The sequence below is a fragment of the Gavialis gangeticus genome, unplaced genomic scaffold (genome assembly GCF_001723915.1).
Source record: "Gavialis gangeticus isolate Ggan-Ray unplaced genomic scaffold, GavGan_comp1, whole genome shotgun sequence".
Taxonomy (NCBI): Eukaryota; Metazoa; Chordata; order Crocodylia; family Gavialidae; genus Gavialis; species Gavialis gangeticus.
In genome coordinates, this window is record NW_017729034.1 from 51,445,983 (window position 1) to 51,462,475 (window position 16,493).

At 44.9% G+C, this 16,493-nt stretch overlaps 2 protein-coding genes across 3 annotated transcripts in view; one reads left to right on the forward strand and one right to left on the reverse strand.

Moving 5' to 3' along the window:
* Window positions 1–5,438, forward strand: part of B3GALNT2 (beta-1,3-N-acetylgalactosaminyltransferase 2) — a 93,381-nt gene extending 87,943 nt beyond the window's left edge. Inside the window, exons 12-14 of the mRNA XM_019526721.1 lie at window positions 1,302–1,461; window positions 1,908–1,964; window positions 3,701–5,438. Of these exons, the coding sequence (XP_019382266.1) occupies window positions 1,302–1,461; window positions 1,908–1,964; window positions 3,701–3,835 (352 nt within the window). The 3' untranslated portion in view covers window positions 3,836–5,438. The remainder of the gene's footprint in view (window positions 1–1,301; window positions 1,462–1,907; window positions 1,965–3,700) is intronic.
* The window catches only part of TBCE (tubulin folding cofactor E), a 73,888-nt gene continuing 62,379 nt past the window's right edge, over window positions 4,985–16,493 (reverse strand). The window contains exons 12-17 of one of the 2 annotated variants that reach the window (XM_019526932.1): window positions 13,223–13,372; window positions 11,839–11,992; window positions 8,415–8,483; window positions 7,494–7,553; window positions 5,551–5,642; window positions 4,985–5,283 (exon numbers count right to left, since the gene is read on the reverse strand). In XM_019526932.1, the coding sequence (XP_019382477.1) occupies window positions 5,191–5,283; window positions 5,551–5,642; window positions 7,494–7,553; window positions 8,415–8,483; window positions 11,839–11,992; window positions 13,223–13,372 (618 nt within the window). In that variant the 3' untranslated portion in view covers window positions 4,985–5,190. Of the gene's footprint in view, window positions 5,284–5,550; window positions 5,643–7,493; window positions 7,554–8,414; window positions 9,462–11,838; window positions 11,993–13,222; window positions 13,373–16,493 lie in introns of those variants that run through there. The other variant, XR_002099382.1, reaches the window with a different exon arrangement.

Consider the following 16,493-nt stretch of genomic DNA (forward strand, 5'->3'; position numbering starts at 1 on the left):
TGAGGGATAAAAAAAACCAAGAACAAATAAGAGGTTTTGTGGGGAAAGAATAAGTTGAAAAGAATGGATTGGGTAGGGATAAATAGAGAGATTCTAGTTAGTACGCTGTATCCAATCCTTTCCAAAAACAGAAACTAGCAGGAGACTAACTAGGAAGCCAAGCCAGTCTAGTACCTTTCAGACACTGTTGCTTAGGCAGAAACAGCTCACCAAAGGGACAGAAAGGCTGCAGACAGAGGCTTATATGCTGTTTCTGTGTCCTTCCCCCAGAGCACTGTAACTGGAAGGGGACTCAGGGAAAGATCACGGTCACAGGCCAGCTACAGATGTTAGTCTTTTCCCACCCTTCTCCCCCTCCCTCTTGTCAGTTTCTTTTCCCCTAAAAGACTGCCTTCCGAATCTCCACATCTTTTTCCGAATCAGTTCGGGGGGGTGGGGGGGGGTCCTCCCCATGCAATTTGGATTCAGTGATTCGGCCTCCGAATCAAATCGGCGACCAAAGCTTCTCACACCTCTAGCCACCAGGCTGTGGAGGGGCATGAGCAGGGCTGGTGGTGAGGGGGCTGTGGAAGGGAAATGAGGGGCACCACAGGGCTAGGGGGCTGTGAGGGGGCCTTTAATTTTAATCACAGATTTGGGGTTTATCAGAGAATTTGAGATTTTTTATCAGAAAAACCCAGAATCCTTGGTCATTTGTTCCCTCTTTTCTAGGGATAATGGAATAAATAGCATCCCTTTTGCTGGATCATCCCTTTCCCTTGCTTGCTTGCTACATTTTAAGAGAGTATCAGCTGATACTGGTGAAGCTGATACCAGCACAGCACATTTAAAAATCCCACTACCTGCCTGTTTGCTGGAAGTACCTGTCATCTATTTACAACATATAGGAGAGGCAGGGATCTGAGCAGGGAAGGCAGCAGGGTGTGTTGTCATGCAGACTGTACGTATGTACATTTGTGGTTTTATAAACCAAAGCTAGCAGCAGTGCAGATGCTCTGTAAATTAGCTGGATGGTAAAGTTTTTGGTTTTTGTGCTGAAAAATGTCTGCATCTAGAGGAAACAGGATGTAATTTCCAATTTCAAGACAGAGTCAAAGTGCTCAGTGGTTTGTGCTTGGCCTCAACAGACCTCAAGTCCTTGTGTAATAGGACTATTTGAATTATAATGCCAAAGAACAGATTTTCCATGCTTTTAAATCAATGCTTATTATTTAGCAGTGCAAAAGTACAGCAAGCCAAGTTGCATGGATGTTGAAGCGACATTACTTAAAAGAAGTTCACATCATAATTTTGATCTTAAGTTTCAGGCTGAATTGGGCAGTTGACCGAACTGGGAAGTGGCAAGAATTGGAGTATCCAAGTCCAGCTTATCCAGCCTTTGCTTGTGGGTCTGGTTATGTTATCTCCAAAGACATTGTTCAGTGGCTGGCAAGTAACTCTGAAAGGCTAAAGACCTACCAGGTACTAGAGGTGTATTTTTGGAGGGGTTATTGGGCAGCTGTTGGGTTGCTCCAGTGCTCTAAGCTGCTGCTTGGAGTTTTTGCCCCAGGGGTTAGATTCTTCCCCTCCAGGTACTAGGGTGGTTGTGGGTAATGCATGGTTTATTAGAGGAGAGATGCATGATTTGGGACTGAGAGCTTCTATTCTAATCATGGCCCTTGGAATATGGTCTCAGAAATCACTAAACCTGTCTGCCTCAGTTCCCAATTAGTAAAATGCCATATGCTTATTAACTACCTCAGAAGTGCTTGGATGATTAATTTTACCATTGCCAAAAGAAGAGCTTCATGTTATATTGCATGCGCACTGCAGATGATATCATTTAGTTCTGAATTTCGTAGTGCATGCATTTTCTGAAGCTAATTTTTGCTGTTTATTGTTTGCATTCTGCAAATGGGTCGTTTTAGGGTGAAGATGTGAGCATGGGCATTTGGATGGCAGCAATAGGACCTAAGCGATATCAGGTGAGTAAGTCTGTGGGCATTCTCTACTGGTTTCCATGGTGGTACTTGGATTGGGCAGGGAAGCTGAGCATTACATTACAGCACTGAGATTTTTTTCTTGTGATGCAAGCTGCATGTTTGCTCAGCATCAGCAAGAGGGCTGGACAGTGAGCATACACACTACAGCAGGGGTCAGCAACTTACAGCTCGCCAGCCAGATCCAGTGTCCAGAGCCTTTGAATCTGGCCTGGAATGAGGGAGAATATGGCAACATTTGGTGTCAGAGGAGTTTCTCCCTGAGCTGGTTCGTTCTGGCCTGCCTCTGGAAAACTGTTGCCAACTGCTGGACTAGGCTACAGCCTGGAGGGTACAGCTGTCTACTCGGCAATGCAGTGCTTCACACTGTTCTAAGGCACTGGCTCCCAGTGTGTGTGTGAAGGGTATTTGGAGAATTGGGCCCCTCAAAGGAGATGAGCAAAGGGATCCAATTTTAGATCCTGATCAGGCTTAGGGAGGAGCTAGGAGCCAGCCTGGGCGGTTCTGGGCCTGTGAAGAAACAGACCTCCCTCGAGGAACTGAGAGAACCTGAAAAGCAAACAGGTGCATCTGGGGAGTCTGGGCAGCAACCGATTCTAACTGCATCACAGTGTTGTTTTAAGGCACTTCATTTCCACTTAATGCTGCCTCGGGCCCCTAAAGCTGCCTCTGCCTCTAGGCCTTTGTCTCTACAACAAACCATTTCCTAACCCCAGGGACAGACAAACCCGCACGTGATCTTTGGCAAACGCTCTGGGGCAGTTACCCTCACGAATGCATGCTGGGCTTTTCACTTTCAACCACAGCTGGCTCCTCTGCAAGTATTCGTTAGTAGCTTTCTACATCTGACCTGTGCTACAAAGGGGCTGCCTGCATTCCAGCATGGTGTGGAGATACATGAGCAGGCTGAGGTACGGGAGCAGTGTATGCCAGTACCACAGCATCTCATTTGAAGCTGGCTTCTGTGACATCCATGGAGACGTTTTCCCCATGTAGAGAACATTAAGCTTTTACCCATAAGCTACCGTCAGGTTCAGCTTTCCATGGAGGTTAGGGTGAAAAATTCAAGGGCAGCTTGTCTTCATGGGGAAATTCGCTAAAAACTGGTGGGAGGGGGAGCAACACCTAATCCACCTAGATATGCAGAGCTAGCTGCATAGTGGGCTTGGAACTGTGGGCTGAGCTAGCTCGATGGGAGAGATTAATAACCTGTCTAGCCCTACTTCATCCAGGACCTAGGACTTTGTGCCAGCTCTAGTCACTCTTCAGGCTGGAACCACAGGCTGGAGCTTGCTTGGGCTTCACAAACCCATTTTGCTCCCTCTGCTTCATTTCTGCTCACGGATGCTTCCAAAGGATTTGGAACAAAACATGGTCTTACACCGCTGCTAAAAGCTTGCCTTTTGGCAGAACTTCTGCTGTAACATTGTTAGAGCCTCTGGCCAGTAGGAATCTAGGTGAATATACACTGAAGCCAAGTTAGAGACCCGCCAGCACGAGCAGGGTTTTTTTTGTATGAATATTCCTCACCTCAAACATAGCAAAGGTCTATTGGGTAATGTGCACATACCCTCTGCTATACTGTTGGCCACCATCACCGACTCGTGATGCTAGTAACAAGTGTGCAGTACACCATAAATACCTGATTCATTGTAGCAAGTGTTAATGTAGAAGGTGAAATCTTTTTTAAAATCTCTGATTGAACTCATTGTCTCTAACAGGATAGTCTCTGGTTGTGCGAGAAGACGTGCGAGTCTGGCATGCTGTCTTCCCCTCAGTATTCTCCACAGGAACTAACAGAGCTCTGGAGGGTGAAGGAACTGTGTGGAGATCCTTGTAGATGCGAGGAAAGATGACAGACCGGAGGCCAGGCAACAGCCAGGTTTTAGGAGTTACCTAATCAGGAATATTAAGGTGGTGAATGGTGGGAATTCCACCTGCAATGTATTTGCACATCCCTTTTGATAACTAATTGACTGATACCGTCACATTAACATTTTCTATAGGGTAGGTGTTGGTCTGAGAAAAACCAAAATGTTTAAGATAAGCAATTTCTTTTTTATTAAGTCAAAGCACTTCTTGTAATGAATAAATGATAAATGCACACAGCAGAATGCCAACTAGCTTGTTTTTTAAATTAAAGCACTACTGACTTAACTCTGGGCTGGAATACTGCCTGAAGCCTGGCTCTGAGCCTATGCGTGCAGTCTTGCACTTGCTCAGTCTCCCTGAAGTCCAGGTTGTAGGCCAGTATATTTGTTGGCAGAATTAATGTAATTTGCTATTTAAGACAGCAGCGATGTGAGCTTGGGATAGCTGGGTTCCGGGTTTCTCTGGTGTATTTTTATACTTAGTTTAATCATTTGGATGGGATGATGATGCCAGGTATCAAAGTTTGCTTATACCAAATCTTGAACTACTGCAAATATAGCCAGTTTCAAAAGGGAATTCTGATGGCTCTGTGAATAGTTAGATAAAGGGTACACACTTGAAAGTACAGCAGGTTCAAGCAATTTACCAGTATAGACACTACCTTTTAAATTGTAATGCCCTGCAACATGCTAACAAGATATTTTTAATAAATTCTCAAATTCACCAGTCTCGTCTAACGGCACTATCCATTTTTCTTACTGATTAAGTAGAATACAGACTTATGTCTGTCAGCCTTTAATCTTAAATATTCTGCAAAGCATTGGAGACGCTGTGTTTATGTCCTCTGCTTTTAAGGTCTTTAGAAGTGAAGGAGACAAAGTGATGTAAGTGGCCTTTTCCAGTACAACATTAGTTCTCTTAGAAGCTTGATGCTTGCACCTATTATAAGTGAAAATACGATTCTGGATTCCATATTGTTTTCTGTAACAAATGTACTGTTCTCTCCGCACCACTGCAGCACAAACTTAAGGGAAAACTCCTATTCCACTGCCATTTAGGCTGCAAATTTAAAGAACCAGCAAAATTCTGCTCCTCTGACATGCTAAACAATTCACTGAAAAATCAAACTGCAGTGAGTTGCTAATCTCATTTATTGAGCTACTAGTAGTGCAGGAGCCAGGAGGAGTTTCTTTCAAAATGGTCCCATCCTTGTGTACAAAATCCATGTTCTTCCACACAAATATGTCCAGGCACAAGTTGTAGAGTGATTCTGTTCAGGCAGTCCCTGGCTTCTCTTCTGAAGTTGCACAGTCCTTTTTTAGTCCATTACAAATGTATATTACCACCGTACTAACATGCAATCTCCATTTTCTATTGCGTAAAATTGCAAGGACTTCAGGTCATTGTCTAGCTCAATTTCTTTACCTTCCATCTAGGATTTAAAAAAAATGCAGACATTCATCAGGCTCATTTGAAACGCACACAAGCGAGAGTTGGATCAGATGGCTGCAGTTAACAGGGGATCTATGCTTTTATCGCAGTTGAACAGAGCCTTAAATTACAGTGAGAAGAATGCTGTGCTTTAAGTGAAATGAGTTTCTTTCTGTGGCCTTCTAGAATGCAGTGGTGACCTTTCAGGAGTTGTATTATACAGAAATAAGTTTGAATTCATGCATGGATTTACTGAATGTCAACTTACTTTCAAACTTTCATAGGATAGTTTTAGTTCTGAACCAGGAATTTTAAGCAGACGATACAGCAATCCTTTGACCTTCTGAATAGTCATAGAATCTGAGGGGGGAAAAAAAGAAAGCCAAGCATTTACTCAGAACAAATGGCCGTTTGAGGCATTTATGCCCCTGCATCTTTACATTTTTTGTAGTTAGTCCATAAAATGGTCATTTCTGATTCAGTTCTAAAAGCAAAATCATGTCTTTTGTGGTCTGGGGAGAACTGCTAGCACCAAGCTGAGGTCTGTTTTATCTTTAGTAGATTAGATTGATAAGTAACGTGTTGGAATGCTACTACCTAACCTCTCCTCACCTTAGATACCAAAATACAGATTTTTAGTCTCATTCTTTCCTGTTCATGTTTAGGATGGATGATTGACCTAAGTGACCTTCAGCACATATCGCACACCTTCCCTACTAGCACCCCTCCTGGTATGGCATACCATCCTGGTACGTTTGGCCCCAGGGCTCAGCTTTCCCAGAACAAACAGACAAATGTCTTTCTGGAACCATTTCTGTACACAGTTTGCAGAATTCAGTTACTTTCATTAGTTCTAAACATATTGTGAGTGGTTACGCACTTACATGATGAAGCAATGCAGAGAGCGATGGGAATGGATATTTTTATAATGGAACTTGAATGAGTAAATTTAGTTTGTAAAAGAGGTTTCACTGTGTTTGGAATAGAGATACTGGATATTTTGGTTATTTTTTCGGTTTTTTTGAAGCTTTACCTGAAGGCACAGCAATAGTGAGTCATTTCTGTAATGCCACATTGTACTTAGACAAATATTTTTCTATCAAACATTTTGTAAAAGCTGTATCTGATTTTATGCAACTTGTGATAATAAATGTGACATTTATTTTAGAATAAATGTTGAACATGTCTTTCCTCAGAGAATGTCTCTCTCTGCACATTTCACCATCCAGACGTGCTTCTTTTCCTGCTTGGGAAGCCCACAGCTTCAAACAGTCAAAGCTCTGAGAGGAGTCAGTGATATCTATGAAACCAAGAGGCTCTCCCCAGCCACACCACACACTCGGGTAACTGCAGTCACAGAGTTCCTGTCCTTTTGGATTAAATTTCTGCCTTAAGCTTTCATTCTGATTTCAATATCAGGAAGCCCAATTCTGATAACCAAGTCATGATTTTTCCAAACTGAAGCTGGAATTTTGCTGATTGTGGCCTATACTGAAGGCAAATTCTTTGCATTTACTGATTTGAGTCCTATCCCAGCAGGTGTTAGTGGGGTACTGCTGTTTCAGTACACAAATACTGAATGTTGTACATCAACTATAACTTGGAAATTAACAGCATGACTAGTCTTTGGCATGTCCTGGCCTGGACACCACCCTGCAGACTCCCCTGTACCAAGACTAAAAGGCAGTGTTTAGAATTTGTGCAAGCTTCATTTAAAACTTGTACTTTTAAAAATTATCAACAGGAGACAGGTTGCAACTACCTGCCCTTTTCTGTACTGCCCCTTCCAGTATGCTTCTAGCCCGGTCTGGAGAGAGCAGGCCTAGGAGTGAAGGAACTGAGTGACCACTGTTTGCTTGTTCAGAAAGATGCCCACTAAGAGTTGGAATTAAGGCAGCAACTTGCTTTTTCACAGATCAATGAATAGCCACCACATGGTAACAGGGCTTAGTACTGGCTTGAGGTGAAAGGCTCCACACACCAGGCTCATATCCTACTTCCAAATTCCTCAACCAACATTCAGGTTGTTTAGAATAAAGGCATTGGTCCCATCTTTGAAGGTGGGCAGTGTCTTCAGCTGGTCACCTGTCCTGGCCTCCCCGGAAGCAGCTGCCTCCTGCTGTCCTCAGACCATTTACAGACTGCAGAAAAGAGAAGCAAGCACCACATCAGCAGCTGCTGAAACCAACTTGCTAACATCCCGGTTCTTACCTGGTAGTTTCTTCTCCATTGGTTTCTGATCAGGTTTATCAGGACACTTAATTGTCACAGCTTAAAAAAAAAAAGAAGAAAAAAAGGGTCATGGTGACAAATTTAGCTGGATTTCAAACCCAAGTCTACCACAGCCCACTTCTGGCAATAGCTCTACACAGAAGCCCTGAATTGTGGCTGCGTCCAGACAGGTTGAATTTGGTTTCCCCCTCTCAAATTGGCTAAATCAACAGAATCTGAGCCCTAATTGGAATGTAGAGCTTCTTGTTTTAAGCAGTCTTGCTCTGACTGCATATGTTACAGACAAGCAAAGAATCATCAGCCAAAACTACACCTTTCATCCTGCTCCTCTGGATTTTGTCTCCCCAGCCCATGGTAATGTGCCACAGCCAGCTCTCAAAGGCTTTTGACCCTTTAAGCCTCCTCATGCCGCCTCTTCCAGAAACACTGTCATTGAAATAGCCCAGTCTACTACACTGTGGCTGTAAGGGCATACTACCTCATCTGCTCTTCCTTTTGTGGATTAATTGTGAGAATGTAGGACACCTTTCTCTGCTGCCTCCTGACAGGTTCCAGGAATTATCCAAAGTTTACCTGCATAATATCTCCAGATTATTCACCAAACTGTATAACTGGGACTTTACACATAAGGTTGAGGGATGATTGTGGACCTTATCGCACAAGACTTCCTGCCCTTCACATGTTACAGACACAAAAATACCAATCTAATAACACTGTAAATATAGAAGGAAATTCTTATTTATTGGAATGGGGTCTGGGAACGTTATTAGACTGAACAAACAGTAAGGCAGCAGCATGCATAAACTGGCTTCAAAACTTTGGTACTCTAGAAACAATCTTTTTGTAACAGCTGGATTTTAAATGCAAAAATGTATAATATATTCATTTCAAGTCTCTTACTTAGTAACTGATTTTTCAGAGTGAAAGGCTGTTGCGCTTTCAGTTCCCCTTCTTCAGGAGCACCATACTCTATAAAAAACAACACACACACACCTCTTAGTCAAATGAGATAAAGCAGGAAAAGCAAAGAAAAAGTTCTGCAGATAAATGTTTCAGCTAAACTCTCTCTCTAATGTAAGTGCAGAGAGAAATCACCCACTAATCTTTTATGGGATAACCTGGTCCCTGGGATCATCCCACTAGTACAGAACTCTACTGCCCCTCACTGTTACACTTCCCTTAGGGGCAAGGACTCCACTCATCAAAAGGTTCTGCGACACAGACTATGCAAAACCCAACAATGCAACCTCCCACCCTGTCACTTGCTGGAGTCTGCAGCCCTAAGCGAGGGTCCCCTATGCAATGCAGCAATGGAACGAGGGGGAGATCGCTCCACCACAGAACGTGCGGTAGCCAGGAGTTGAAAATACTCCCCTGGCACATGGGACCCGCAGGGTCCACTCCTTGCTTGACCAATTCAGAGCAGGAATCTGAAGCCAGCTCTCAGACAAGTGCCCTAAACCCACCAAAACACCAGATATTCAGAGCAGGTCTCAGATTTGCTGATGTTTCAGTTTGTATAAATACAGATTTACTGAAGCGGGGACTTGACCCTGTCTCCCACACACCAGAGACTGCCCTATCCTCCCACTTAGACACCCAGTGAACAAGGTCTGCAATTAGGACATGAATCTTGGTCTCCCATATCTCAGGAGCATGTGAAGCCACAAGCGCATCTTGAGCAGGACGCACCAGCATATTCTAAACACATCTACAGGACTGGGCCCTTCGAGAAAATCCTGTTTCAGGGCTGCCAGGGCCCTGACCTGTGCAGTGACGGCACTGGACAGACAGCTCTGCACATGCCACATCTGGGCAAGTTCATGGGTTCGGCCGCAGCGGAGCAGCAGTCTGAACATGTTAACAGTGGCCAAGTCCCTTTGAGGATTTAGGCCTCCTGTTTTCTACAGTCCAGGAGCCCAGCTGCTGCTCCAGCAGAGCCAAGGGCTAAAAGATGAAGCAAGACAACACTGCAAACACTTTTCACTCTGCAAACACTTTTCACTCTGAATTCACAACATCGCATTCAAATATGTAAGCTTAATAAGATTTTTCATCACCGACTCTGGAAGCACCTCTTAAAACCTTGGGCATAGCCACTGCATCTCGGTTAGGCACCAGCATGGTACAACAACCAGATACCAGAGCTGGATCCAGACGTGCAGGCCCATATACGCTCTGGCAATGTGAACCTCTTTGCAGTGCTACAAACCACATGGGTTGCATATTAACAAGTGTGCCATGCTGCTAATTTGCAGTATGGGGCCAAAATTTGCTACTGGGATTTCCCGATAGCAAAAAAAAAAAAAAAATCCTGGGGAAAAAAAGGAAAAAAGCAGTGCAACCCACACTGAAGTGGCAAGCACTCGGACAAATGCAGAGACAAAGGAGCAGGCAGCCCAAGGTGGGGCAGGCCCTCCTCGTAGGGTGCCTCGAGACAAGGGAGTAGGCTGCCCTGGGCTGGTTGCTCCCCTGTCTCTATGTGCCGCAGTGAGGGGGCTTCACTACAAAACCCCCGCACTGAGGCACACTGCGCTCCAGCCAGCCACGATGGTTAGCATCGCAGGGGGAGGGACATCCAAGCCCTTTTGTCAACTGAGAAACCTGGGTAAGAAGGCAAACATCTTCCACACTGGTGTCTGACTGTGCAGAGGTATGTTCAGAGTGGGCACTGTATCAACAAGGAACTGGAACAGGCAGGTAGCAAGCAGGAAATAGAGCAACAGAATTTGGCTGAGCAGGCCAGAGATACCAAGACAGACAGACAGACAGACACGTGAGGATGTGACCTCCACCTCATTTTACATGGCATTCAACTGCATTTACCCACCAGTGATTGGGGCCCAGGCTCCCACCTCCAGCCTCCTTTTGGCCAGAGCTTCTGGGAACAGTTTGACTTTTATTAGTAAATGTTTTGGATTGGGAATCCAGAAAAGAAAATGACAAAGCTGATATGGATACTAAACAGTCATTTAGACCAGGACAACAACCTATGGCCCAAGGGTCGGATCTGAGCCGTGGAACACTTGATCTAGCCTACAGCCATGGGGCTTCAGCAGCATTCAGCCGTGGGGGGCTTTGGCTGCAGGTGCTTCCCTGTGCTGCTGCAGACACGAACACCGGCTGTGGACACTCTCCCTATGCTGCTGCAAAGAGAAGCGCTGGCTGTGACTATGTTCTAGCACCTGCCTTGGACCCAGGGTGGATCGTTCTGGCCCACAACCAGACATGGTTGCCTATCCCTGATTTAGAAGATGCCTGGGAGACTCCCAAAAAAGTGGACCAGCAAGTCCTGTTAGGCAGCTGGCCTGAAACCTGTTCCTCAGTGGCAGAAATGCCTGAATGCTCAGACAGTACGTGACTCTTGTGGAAAGTGAGACCTTAAATGGGACAACAAAGGACAACTCCAGGACACAGCTCTCTGGGAAAACACCCTGCCAACTTCAAAACTGGTCAGGCCGCAGTTGAAGTACTCTGTCCAGTTCCGGGCATCGCACTTCAGGAGGGATGTGGACAACATGCAGAGGGTCCAGAGGAGGGCCACTTGCATGATCAGGGTGCAGCAGGGCAGGCCCTACGAGGAGAGGCTACGGGACCTGAACCTGTTCAGCCTCCACAAGAGAAGGCTTGAGAGGGAATCTAGTGGCCTGTTACAAACTAGTCAGAGGGGACCAGCAGGCACTGGGGGAGTCCCTATTCCCCCAAGCACTGCCAGGAGTGACTAGAACTAACAGTCACAAGCTGGCAGAGGGTAGATTCAGATTAGATATCAGGAGGCGCTACTTCACTGTCAGGGCAGCTAGGATCTGGAACCAACTTCCAAGCAAAGTGGTGCTGGCTCCTACCCTGGGGGTCTTTAAGAGGAGGCTAGATGAACACTTTGCCAGGGTTGTCTGACTCCAGTACTCTTTCCTGCCATGGCAGGGGGTCAGACTTGATGATCTGCTCAGGTCCCTTTGACCCTACCAACTGTGAAACTATGAAAAAGCAGGAGCAGAACAATGGGAGCAGAGGGCAGTTTTAGAACTGCAGAGAGGCAATTGCCCCAGTGATACTGAAGGTAGGAATCACATATGGGCCCATTTACTGTTCTGCAATACTGCATTGCTGGCTTTTTCTTCGCATGGGGTGTGGGCTCTTATATTGCTTGACTTTAGGTTTTCTCTTCCTTTTGTCTTCAAAAATCCTACGTTTAACAAAATAGAGGTGGCACCAAAATAGAAAGGCAACAAAGCAGGTCAGGGCCATTCCCTGCACACTGGGAAGAACATAGAGGCACAACACCACAATAGGAAAATCTCCATTTTGCTTCCACTGCACTTACTAAGGCAAAGTAACTGGTATCTGGGATGGGCAGCAAGGAACTCCTCTTGGGGTCTGTTTTTGTCAGGGTCCTGATGCCCGCCAGCTGCGAGCCATTCATTTCCAAACATTTTGCGATAGTCAAGCTCTGCTCCCTTTCTTTCCTGAGGAAGGATCTGTAGTGACACAAGGATGAACACATAAAAAGTGTCACTAAATGTCATTAGCTAGTCACATGTTCAGCACTTTTTTGAAGCTTTCAAGAACTATGAACTTCTGAAACCAATGGATTCATACTCAGATGTCAGTTGTTGATGTTGCCATCATTATAGCATGTAATAAGAACAAAAGATTAAAGTGTGAAAGCTCTCAAGAGCACAAGGATTTTTATCAATTATGAAACATTTCAGATCCTTTCATGTTACTAACATCCTCTTAACACAGAAAATGTTTGAGGAAGCATATCAAGGTTATCAACTGCATGTGCACCGTGACAACTTCTGACCAGCAAAGGGCTAAACAAATAAAACTCACCCCTGGCCTTTGTGGCATATACTTTCACAAGGTTAGTCTACATGTGCAATTAATGTGAAGCAATAAACTTTGGAATCTATTGCTACTTGCACATGCACCCGAGATCACAGCATGTTGAGCCGGTTAGAGCAGCCCCAGCTGTCCGGGCGCACTGGGGGTCAGCTTGCCAGTCCAGGGCTGCTCCCCTGGGCTCAATATGCACCAGAGCGGCTGGTTGAGGCACAAGGGTGCTTCATTGTGGAGCTAGCCAGAAGGCAGCCCCTGCACTGAAGCACCCACATGCCCCAACCAGCCAGGACAGCATCTACACATGCACTGCTGCAGAGTTTTTTTTACTCCACAGCAGGATAGTACTTGTATTTACAAGTATGTACAAGTACTATCCTGCTGCACAATAAATTAATTTACTCCAGCCTAATAGGGGCACATGTATAAATGCCAAGACATTTACTGTACAGTTAATTAGTCTATTGCCCAGGGTGTCTTGGGTTGTTACTAAAAGGAAAATGTGGGTCATCTGCCCTGTTAAAGCAATGATCCCTGCTTAATGGAGAGTGGAAGTAATTCCCATTCAAATTGCTTCATACTAGTTTTGTTTAACCTGTCAATTAAAAACTTTGTGATCTGGGACCAAAAATCCCTTTGCAAAGTCTATGTAATTTAGACACTACAAATTCATGCTCCGTGACTTGCCCACCCAATGTCACAGAAAGCCAGTGGCAATGAGACAAACAGAGCCCAGGATGCCCAACTCTGTGTGGTGGCACCATCTTCATTTCCCCATCTGTGCTCAGAAATGTACTGAGAAAGAAAGAAACCCAAAACGCCATCAGCTCTTTTTCCTTCATACAAGTTCTTGCAGCATCACATACCTCAGATTTGTTTAAGAATTTCAGCTGACCTATTTTGGCAATGATTAGCTGTCTCAGTGTCTCAGGGCTTTTCTCTGGGCCCAAAGGGTTATTCCAACAGTGCAGCGACTCCAGACTTTGCAGTTTATCGAGTTCATTGACAAATGACCACTGGAACAGAAGTTGGAAAGAAATGTATTATTGATTTTTTAAAAGAGCAATCTCTGAATCAACATGAAATTTCTATTTTGTTTCAGAACAACACATACTACTAGCTTCTGCCACCAGAACCACTAGAGAAATGACTATTTGGTTCTGCTACCCAAAGAATATTATTTATGTGGGTATTTATTCATTTATTTTACTTGCAACACAGCCTACTAAATACCACTTTCACTGGGCTTGTTCAGTTAAGAGAACATTTTTGAAGGAACTGAAAAAAATGAACCTGTGGAAAAGCAAAGAGATCAGGGCGTGTTCAACAGGAAACAAGGAAGTGGGCATAGATTATGGAATAATAAGAAAGGGAGAGGTCCAGTGAAAAAAATGGGTAGGTCCAGGGACCATGCATCATTATGTACAGCGTACTCCTCCATGCCCAGCCTAGGGACTGAAAACTTATCCATTTAACTCACATAATCAAACGTCAGGCCCATGTTTGATTATGTGAGTTAAATAGATAAGTTGGACAGAAGGCAGGGAAGAGTGGCACCTTACAGACTAACTAGATGGGGTCTCAAATCACAAGAGGGACTGAATGGAGAAGTGTGGCTGGGACTAAAGCGAATTATGACTCCAGTTCTGGTACCTGGCACCTGCATTCACATTTAATTTCTCAGACAGGGATTCAATCCATTCTCTGAGAATGAACATACACCCGCTTAGCAATGATTCACCACATTCTACCAAATACCAGTAAGCCAACACACCCGCACAGTCAACTGAGACTTGCTCACTGAGTCACAATGGGACCCAAATTGCAGTAGCGCATCTTTCGGTGCTCAGAGGCATTTCACCAATCCAACTTACTGCTGATAGAACTGCATGCCGGCTTTAATCTCGTGGTGCTATTGCTATAAGGTTAGTCTACCCAGTCACTTCTAACACAATACAAGAGCAGCTATTCCTTTGAAAAGGAAGCAATTTAAACCAAAAAAACCCGTACGTCCTGTGACATAACTTTCTAACAGACTTCTTTGGGCACCCTGTAAACATCAGTAGTAGGATACATCAGGTTCCGTGGATGCATTTCCCAATGCAGAAAAAAGTATAGGATCAAAAACACAGTAGAGGATTCACAAATATAAAGAATACAGTATCATGGTTTACAGGTCTATTTTAGATGCTTGAAAATCTACCTTCCCTGGATCGCCTTGGCAGGGGGAGTGACATAGAGCAAAGTTAGTGTTTAAAACTAGGGAATGTTTGCAAACGGAGTTTTCCAGAGAGAGAGCCTTCCCCCAAACACCTTAACGTTGACAGAATATACCAAGATCTTTTGCACAGACCTTGGGTTCTGCTCCTAGTCAGTCTCCCTTGGGTGACTTTTTCCTCAGCTCACGCATGGCATCCACTACCCTGGGAGGAAGCAGCATGGAAAGAGTTTGATTCTCAGGATGCATCTGAACTTGATGTGTTCAGACCAAACAAGACTACACTATGTATGCAAACTGGCAAGTTTTCAAGCCTGGCAGGTTTCACATGAACAGTGTGGCTCAAGATTACCTGTGACATGCAGAATTACAAAGGCTAATCTACAGCCAGTGTTAACTTGAATCTAACCTTTGGCAGAAAGCTTGGCAGGGGGACAGAGAGGTAAGTAGCAAGACACCTACATTTCCAATATGTCTCTGCCAACAGGGTGATTTTGGAGGAGAGCAAAAAATGCAGAACATGCTCAGATTACTTCCAAAATAAATTACACATGCTGGAAGGGGAGGTGGGAGTAGAGAGGCAAGGGAGTGGTGTTAAGTAGCAGCAGAGGGAAAAGGAGCTAGGATGACATACCAGGAGTGGTAGCAGGGCAAATGGTAGAGGAGAGAGCTAGGGGCAAAGGGCCTGTCAGACTCCCCCTGCACTAACATGCTGAGATCTGGGGAGCCCCAGCCCTTCTGGGATCATACCTCACACAAGCAGGAAGCTAGGAGGGGTTTGGCAGCCTGGTATGGCGCCCAGTTTGTGGGCACAGCCTGAATCAGCATACAGACCAGGCCAAGTAAACAGAGCAATGTACCATACTCAGGGAGCTGCTGCCTGAGAGCATGCTAGATGGCAAGTAGCAACTGTTTACATGCCAAACGTTTCCAAAGTGCCCTGGGGAACCAGGCGAGAGGGAGGGGCTGTCTATTGTGTGCGTATCCCTCCCATTCCCGCAATAGTCTCCTCTCACTGAAAGTTGGAGCTGTGCTGAACACGAGCTGGCTTCAAATGGCCCGAGCTGTATGCCAGGCCTGCCCCACAGGAAGCATTGCACCTGCTGAATTTTACCACCTCTTCGCCCTTTTTGCAGCACCTCCCCGCCTTAGGCGCATGACATTGTACTGTCACTTATCCACAACCCACACTTATCTCCCACCAAACAGCTGCCAATCCTTGTGGCAGGAAGCCCATGCCCCACTCTTGATGCAGCCTACACATGGCAGTGCTGGAAAGTGGCCTGCTGAATCTCACCAAGCACACAGCTTCGCTGCACTTTGATGACAAATATGGAAATCAGGTGGAGGAGGATCATACCAGCCCCAGAAGAGCACACAGCACAGTACTGAGTTGCCCTCATCACAGTCACAGCTCTAAGCAGCTACTCTTAGCCAGACTACCATTCAGTACAGCTCCACCTGACACAGTGAATGCCCCTGTAGTGCATAAAGACTATTCCCACTGACTATTGTCATCCCTAGAGATGCACAGGTATGATTACAGGGACATGTATCTTTACTCTTTATTCCTGGTTTCCCAAAGTTTGACTTCTGCTGGAAAGATCCCAGAGATCCCACCAGCTAGCTAACCTTAACTCCCCATTCACTAAGTTTGTTGTCACTGAATCCATAATGAAAAACCATTCTAAAACCCAGAATCATTTTTTACCACAATTCACTGAGACAGAAAAACAGAGAAAGTCTACTAACTTCTCAGTTTGATTCCTGGCATTGAAATAGCAGAATCCTTGGGAGGATGTACTGGATCGGAAAAGCTAAATTACCATAAACACATTGCAAGATGATTTATTTAAAAAAAATAAAAAATAAAAAAAAAAAAAAAAAAAAAAAAAAAAAAAAAATAAAAAAAAAATAAA